We start from the raw sequence: 8,819 nt of genomic DNA, 5'->3' as shown, positions 1-8,819 counted from the left end.
AGTGCAATATTTTTCAGCCTAGGGTGCTCTAGAGTGTTGGCCAGATTATGTGTAACTCCTTATAGGGGCCAGATTATGTGTAACTCCTTATAGGGGACAGATTATGTGTAACTCCTTATAGGGGACAGATTATGTGTAACTCCTTATAGGGGATAGGTACTGTATGACTGACCCCCAGGGATCTGCCCTCGTCTTACACCTCTGAGTTTTCAGGGGAACCTTGCAGCATTTCAACAGGGCTGTAACACCTGTGACCATGTTACATTCTCATGTTACAACTCACCCCTCTGTCTGCCTGATCTCACTCCTCTGTCCAGCTTGGCGGAGTGCTAAGGCGCTTGGATTTGGACACTACCAACTGACTGAGACTCTCAATTTGAGTGATACGTGAAAGTGAAATCTTCTACCTACCTACCCACCTACTGTACCTATGCTGAGCCCAGACCAGCTGAGAAGTGTCTCTCACACACACACATGTTTCATGGACGCCTGTCCCGACCAATTAGGACCCAGAGTGTAGATCAACATCAAGTCTTTCTTCTCCAGGGGTTTGTCCAGAAGGACTTCTTTTGGGTTCCTCTTCTTCCTCATCTGCAGCAGTGTATGTTTCAGGCAGGCCTACAAGTGGAAGAGTGACAATGAGCCTTTACGGTCGTTATCCCTTTAAACACACTGGATTGATATATTATAATGTTTATATTATGTGTTTGCTTTTCATTGTGTTTGTTATCACACAAATTCAAATAGGTATGTAGGGAGGTACATTTTAATCCCAGAGGGGAAATTGCAATAGTCCCACTTGTTAATAATGCAATGTTGTGTTAAATAACAGATTTGCTTGAGTAATGCAATTGAGGGGGAGCTGAGTAATACAATGTAAAGTAGCCTGTATGAATATAGTAATTATAATTCGACATAAAATAACTCACATAGCTGATGATAAATGTCACAAGTGCTATGACAAGCAGCAAAATGGCGCCCAACAGGTACATATTATCCTTATCTTTTGACTGGTCTGTGGATTTGTCGTTTGGACAACCTGCAATTGAATAAAATGTAATTGTTACGGGTTTTTTGTTGAAGAGTCCAGCTTAGAGTCCAAACATCCAGTACGATTTACAATACTGTCAATCATAGAGCAATAAAACACACAAAGAAATCACAAAGATGTAAGTTATTTTAGAAAAAGCAGACAGTGGCAGTTGAACCACAGAGTGACCATGGTATTTCTTTTACCTGCTACAACAAAAATTGTAGAGATGGTAGCCTAATTATTTGCTTTAAACTGTACTTTCATTATCTGTCAAGTCCTCAAGTTTAAACTTTCAGATGTGGATATTATAGCTGTGTTACTTACCCACTACCCTGAGGTAGGTCTGACCCTCCTGGTTCTGCTCTCCAATAGGTGCAGCTAGGTGACACCTGTAGTCCCCGCTGTCCTTGACGGTCACATTGGGCAAGATGATGTCCAAAGAATTCTCGAGTAGTTCTACTGGTCGCTCCAAACCGGAATACCATCTGGTGGTGCCATTAGGTGATAGGTCTTTCATTAGCAGACCTCTCAACCGGTGAGAATAATCTTCATCTTTGTCAAACTGTACAAGAAGGAGAGTACTTTAATGTTGCATTTTAAGATGGGTTAGAATACAATCAAGTCTGGGAACGAGAACACTCACAGTGATGGACCCCAATTGTCTGAGTGATAGCTTTAATTTGTGATATTATGACAAATCTAATTCATAGGCTATAGTGTTGGTGTTCTCACTAAGACATGGGAACCGTTATTCATAACTACGCGGCCCAAAACGTTTGGACATCCGAAAGGGTCAAATATGGTCGAATTGGTAACTCCTCTCTAAAGATCATGCTGAGGGTAAAGCTTCAATTGAATTGAACTTACCTTATACCATTTCACTGCGCGGTATTTGACGTCCGGCTTACTTTTAGCTTGACACCGTATAACAGAGCTCATGCCACAGCCAGACCTGACCTCCACAGCATCCTCTGTGATGACCGAGCAGTACGCTAAAAAGAGAATGGTAATGTTCAATTCCACGAAAAACGACATAGCCTACAACCCCCCCCCCCCCCAAACACACAAACACCCCACTCCAGTACAAACACAGACATGAGGAAACATACCTGAGAGAGCCAAGAAAACAACGGAAAGCCCCAGTACACGCATGTTGCAGTTTAAGACAGACTGTAGCGCCTACAAGAGTGTTCAGTAGCCTTTGTACTTGTACTTGTGAAAGTGGAAGTGAGTCTATGCTCCTCCCCCACCTTTACCCTCTCTGCTCCCTCCTCCTCCTCCTCCTCCTCCTCCTCCCTCGAGGATCATAATTACTGTATCATCTATCCACGCCGTCCGCGAGGGAGGCTACCTACAGTAGGCTATACCGCACTGACCAGAAGAACCTCAACATGACACATTGGCTACGCCGATTCTTAATATTTGGTAAGCCTTTATTTACAAATAAAGAATAGAAATAAAATAGAAAAGTTGTATCATAGCGCTCTTCAGCTGACAGAAATAGATTCGGATGAAATGTATTTTTGCGAGCATATTAGGCGTACTCATACAGCAAAAACGTTGTAGTCTCGTTAGGACTATTTGACAGACAGATGATGTGTCTAAAACAAATGTCACACCAATCGTCAAAATTCTACGACTTTAATTAGCTGTAGGCTAAGTGTTATTAGCTGTAGCTGGACCCGGTTGATTACCTGGGAAATCAGATATGGGAAGTCCCGTGCCTTCCAACAGTTAAATGTCAGGGGGGGGGTTCCCATGACGTACCGTTAAGAGAACGGGTTCCCTGCTTGGGTTTCCCCAGGCCTGCCGCATGCGTGTTATAGTATATGGGAATTCCGACTTTTTTGTGCGTGGCTGTAAGCCAGCGCACCATAGATAGCATTTGTCTGGTTGTCACTCCCTCCCCCCTTCCCTCTCTCATTCCGTTCCGTTGTTGACCTGCAGTTCTATGTTGCCACCACAAGAGGCAGTAGTCCCAGCACACCAAAATAAATACACTATGACACCACATACTTTACAGATCATCAGTAGTACAGTGGATAAAGTGTCTGACTCCCATGTGGATGGTCAGGGGTTCAAGCCCTGGTGAGGAAGATTTTGTTTTGTCACTGGATGTTATAGAAGCTATGTAAAAATGTGGTTACCTGGTGGTGCTATGTCAGTTATTGAATTTATGTGCAGTTATTGAACACTTAAAACACTCCTTTTTTGAAATTATACCTACAGTATAGGTGTCTCAGTAATTACCCATTATATATTAGGCTATACTTTGCATGTATTTACAAGGTAAATGGTTAGTAATTGGGGAACTATGAAAGGAAGAGTTACTCAAAAAATGTTCAGAGTAAGTTAATTTAGCAATAAAAAATCCATAAGCTTAGGGCCAATGGGCCTAGGATATAGACAATAAACTACTGGTGGAAGGTCCGCTAGCCTTGTGTTATCTGGGTTTATCCCTTACCGTTGTCCAGAAACAGAAATTGAACCAATTGCAGCAAAATAGCTAAAGTTACAGGAATCATCAGTGTAACTGCTTTAGCCACTGACCGCTACCATTAATGTTATGGAAGCTGCTGCTAGTTGTTGTGAGCTCATGAGCTAACTGGCCATCCCGCTCTTATTGTGCTGGATTAGCATTGGAAGCATTGGAACTGATGTGTCCAGGCGACAAGACCTATCTTAATTTATCAGACATTATTTCACGTCATTTCAATTCACAGCTATTTCAGTGGCATGACTAGCTTCCGTCCTACCAGTCCTGAACAGAAACAAGCCAGCCACGCACATAAGCCAGGCTGTACCTGGCCTGGTTTAGTGAGTCAGATTCATTGACTCAGCAATAAAATAAAAAACCTTCTTTCGGCTTCCACACGGCTCTTCAGACAAATTTTGTTTTGACCTATGATAGTATGTGTGGCACATAGGCTATCACTAAATTATTCTATGTAATTATAGCATAAACCTTATTTATTCCCGATTATCATAATTTTATTTTACAAAACCTTGAACAATGTAAAAATCAAAGCCCAGCATGGTATTGTACCACCACCTGCATGCCCCTCTAGGCATCCTTGGAAAGGCTACTGGTAAAAAATAAGTAGCCTAGTCCAGGGTTCCCAACCTTTCTTCCCCAGAACCCAACTTACTTACATCTGATGGGATTTGTGCCCCCCACCCCCAAGTCGTTGTGAACGTCCAGTCTGTGTACGTCCTACGGAGGCCAGCACACACTGGAACGCACTACAACTTGACGGGGGGGGGGGGTAAATTCCATCAGGTGTAAGTTAGTGTACAAATGAAGTGCTTTGACAGTTTAGCAGTAACGATAATGTTGACATGATTCAGAGTCTCAGATTAATTAGTTGAATTTATATATTGTAGTGTGGTAGATACAATTGCTCTGTGACATGTCAAGGTCATGATTCCTTAACAAATATTTGTCCAGCTAAATATGATATGAATTAAGGCCTCAAATTGTTTGAGGCCCAGCGCCCCCCCCCCCTGCTATCATTGTCGGCCCCCTGGGGGGGACCCGGACCCCAGGTTGGGGAACCCTGGTCTAGTAGTCCATACCGCACCAATGTTAATGAGACATGCCTCGGCATGGTCCTGAGAGGCTGACTCTGAACAGAACGTCGCCTGCAGAGCTGCTTCAGAGAACCACTCCAACTCCTCAATTAAACGGCAGAGCTATGCGAGTCCTAACCAGGCTACAAGTTTAACACCAGCTGCGGCGACGCCCAAGAACATATAGAATGACTCGCTCTGAACCAACGCAAATACGGGGGAAAGGGGCGACTGGCGCAGCATGCAAAAGTCATTAACATCACTAGTGTTTGGTATAATATGCTTACCCGAAAGACACATCACTAGTGTTTGGTATAATACGCTTACCCGACTGACACATCACTAGTGTTTGGTATAATATGCTTACCCGAAAGACACATCACTAGTGTTTGGTATAATATGCTTACCCGAAAGACACATCACTAGTGTTTGGTATAATACGCTTACCCGAATGATACATCACTAGTGTTTGGTATAATATGCTTACCCGACTGACACATCACTAGTGTTTGGTATAATATGCTTACCCGAATGACACATCACTAGTGTTTGGTATAATATACTTCCCCGAATGACACATCACTAGTGTTTGGTATAATATACTTACCTGATTGACACATCACTAGTGTTTGGTATAATATGCTTACCTGAATGACACATCACTAGTGTTTGGTATAATATGCTTACCCGAATGACACATCACTAGTATTTGGTATAATATGCTTACCCGAATGACACATCACTAGTGTTTGGTATAATACACTTACCCGCCTGACACATCACTAGTGTTTGGTATAATACACTTACCCGCCTGACACATCACTCGTGTTTGGTATAATATGCCTACCTGCCTTGGGTTAGTCATATGATCCGTGGCGTTAAGACTTATTTAGCATTTTGTGTGTATTTACATTTTTCAGGTCTACTCTCATCAGCCACAGCTGTGGTGGAGAAGAGCAAGCTTTATTCTTGTCATGGAGATGGATCTACTACGCCTGAGTTACCAGTAGAGCGCCACTGTGACCAAGGCTGGACTAGCGATGGCACGGTAACCTTACATTTAGCCTACATTGACAAGACAAGCACATGTTTTCGTCTGTAGCTAGACCTAAAATACACATTTTTCTTTTTAATCTTTCTTTTCAACTCACTGAACAACATATAACAAACAGTAAGACCATCTGAAAAGTGAAACTCAGTTCTGTACTTGCCACAGCTCTTTGCCCACTACAAGGATGGTCCAAACGGATGCATTAGCCCATGCAAAGAGGTGTTCTCTGGGAAAATCGCCCTGAGCAAGTGTGACAACGTTACACTTGCCATTGTGTGTTCCAACGTGGGTGACTATAAGTAACATTTCCCCTCTGAGTTTAGTTGTATTGTAGTTGTACCTGATGTAGGCTAGTCACTTGATATATTTATTTTTTTCCCCACACAGATGGAAAATGGAACTGTGGATGAAACAAGGATCACATTCTTTGGTGAGATTTCTCATGTTGTACAGCATATCATATCTGGACTAGCATAGGATTGCATTGTTACTTGAGAACTACCCTGATTGATTGTGTTATGGTTCCGCGGCATGGTGGTTAGTGGAATAAGGTATAGGGTGAGGGGCTCTTCATGGGTCAGTGGATGTGGTATGGGGGCTCTTCATGGGTCAGGGGATGTGGTATGGGGGCTCTTCATGGGTCAGTGGATGTGGTATGGGGGCTGTTCATGGGTCAGTGGATGTGGTATGGGGGCTCTTCATGGGTCAGTGGATGTGGTATGGGGGCTCTTCATGGGTCAGTGGATGTGGTATGGGGGCTCTTCATGGGTCAGTGGATGTGGTATGGGGGCTCTTCATGGTTAAGTGGATGTGGTATGGGGGCTCTTCATGGGTCAGTGGATGTGGTATGGGGGCTCTTCATGGGTCAGTGGATGTGGTATGGGGGCTCTTCATGGTTAAGTGGATGTGGTATGGGGGCTCTTCGTGGGTCAGTGGATGTGGTATAGGGGCTCTTCATGGGTCAGTGGGTGTGGTTTAGGGGCTGTTCTTGGGTCAGTGCATGTGGTTTAGGGGCTGTTCATGGGTCAGTGGATGTGGTTTAGGGGCTGTTCATGGGTCAGTGGATGTGGTATGGGGGCTCTTCATGGGTCAGTGGATGTGGTATGGGGGCTCTTCATGGGTCAGTGGATGTGGTATGGGGGCTCTTCATGGGTCAGTGGATGTGGTATGGGGGCTCTTCATGGTTAAGTGGATGTGGTATGGGGGCTCTTCGTGGGTCAGTGGATGTGGTATAGGGGCTCTTCATGGGTCAGTGGGTGTGGTTTAGGGGCTGTTCTTGGGTCAGTGGATGTGGTTTAGGGGCTGTTCATGGGTCAGTGGATGTGGTATGGGGGCTCTTCATGGGTCAGTGGATGTGGTATAGGGGCATGTAGTAGTCAGCAAAACTAGATTTGTGTCACACCCCTGGAGAGCCCTCTGCCTGTACTTTGTTCCACTGCTGTAATAGCTTATGCAGCTAAACATGTAATTACATAGCAATTCAGACATAACTACAGTTGTTATTCCAGATAGTATTATGTGGATTATGTTTTGAATTAATACAATATTGTACACAGTGTGATCAAATCACCTCCCCTTCATATTTTTCTGTAGCTACAGGAGAGAGCATCGGAAACAAGGCTCAGTTTCTGGTGACAACGACCCCTGGACAGAATGGAGCTGCCCCAAAGGATCACCGTTTTCGTTATGGTATGCTGGGGTTGGGGGGCTGATAAGTACAGACGACATTTTAGTGACGTTGTTGTCAGAGTAACCTTCCACCCTCTCAGTAACCTGATCATTTTAACATATTCTGGTACACATGAATCAGATGTTCTGACATCAATGCCCCACAAGCAGTCTATTCTAGCAGTCTATTCACAAGCAGTCTATTCTAGCAGTCTATTCACAAGCAGTCTATTCTAGCAGTCGATTCACAAGCAGTCTATTCTAGCAGTCTATTCCCAGGCAGTTGTTATAAAACTATACAAAGTAGGCAACACAGTGTCTACTCTTAGGAGTAGGGTCACATTGCTATAGTGCAATACTGTATTAGCACTACACACTGTGCACTCCACATTGTTAATGCCAGGTTGTGTATGTTTCTACCACAGGTCTGGTGGCATGCGCAGCACTGCTTATCTTCCTGATCTTGTGAAGAATCTTTTTGTTCTGGACATGAGGTCCTGGCTTCAATCACACCGTCCTCAATGAAGACCTCCTCTTCCTGTGTGGAGCACAACCTAGCAGATAGATCAACAACGAGCCACTATCAGTCTCAGGGTGTTATAGCAGTAGGTACTGTATAATATCTGTTTATTAATAAATTATGAGCCAGTCTTGCTGCTGCGCAGAAGGTCCTCAATGCAGAAGTTATCGGAGCCAAGTAAACAGACATGCTAAGCTTATCTAACCTTAACTTTCACACTTTCATCTGTGCTAAAAGGGAATGAGTGAAACAGCTGACCTCTGTAGGAGATGGAGTAGGAGCTCTGTACTGTAGATGTTTACTTCCTGAGCACATACACTGTACTACACATACTGTACAGTTAGGCATGTACAGTATTTTGAAAAGATCAACGTAGCTTAAAAATATAAGCTAGATTACCATAACAATTGTGGATGCTCAAACTTAAAAAAATGTGTATGTGTGTATGTTTTAAATATATATATATATATTTATACCTAGCCTATATATCTCTATATTTATATGAAATAATAATACTTGAAAACACATTTTACACACACACTAACGTTTAAACACAACCAGCCATAAGAATGTTGCTATATTTTCTGAATGTACTGTAATGTCATCTCTCCGTTCTCCAAAGATCAGTAATTCCATTAGCATCAGTATTAGCATTACTGACAAGTTTTATATGTATTTTTTACTGCCTTCACTTGTTCCTTGTATGTACACAATGCCTTCCAAATGCTGTCGTTGCTATTAATATCTAAAACATAAAGCAAACCTCTGTACATCTGTCTGCATCTCTGTTTGTATTTTCCTCGGACACCGTCGGCTGCCTCTATGGATGCAGGTGCCTACTGTAGTTGTGTAGGCCTCTATGGAAGCAGGTGCCTACTGTAGTTGTGTAGGCCTCTATGGAAGCAGGTGCCTACTGTAGTTGTGTAGGCCTCTATGGAAGCAGGTGCCTACTGTAGTTGTGTAGGCCTCTATGGATG

At 43.3% G+C, this 8,819-nt stretch overlaps 1 protein-coding gene across 1 annotated transcript; it reads right to left on the bottom strand.

Moving 5' to 3' along the window:
* Positions 1-462: 462 nt before the first annotated feature.
* Positions 463-2,341, bottom strand: cd83 (CD83 molecule; the record flags this gene model as incomplete). Its single annotated transcript, XM_084442026.1, has 4 exons — positions 463-618; positions 1,365-1,595; positions 1,901-2,025; positions 2,290-2,341. The coding sequence occupies 4 exons, from the start codon at positions 2,339-2,341 to the stop codon at positions 463-465; spliced, it is 564 nt and encodes a 187-aa protein (XP_084298152.1).
* Between the last annotated feature and the right edge of the window lie 6,478 nt (positions 2,342-8,819).

The sequence above is a fragment of the Borostomias antarcticus genome (assembly GCF_949987555.1).
Source record: "Borostomias antarcticus genome assembly, chromosome: 8".
NCBI classification, from domain to species: Eukaryota; Metazoa; Chordata; class Actinopteri; order Stomiiformes; family Stomiidae; genus Borostomias; species Borostomias antarcticus.
Note: the sequence above shows the minus strand (reverse complement) of the source record. Positions and strands in the feature narration are given on the sequence as shown.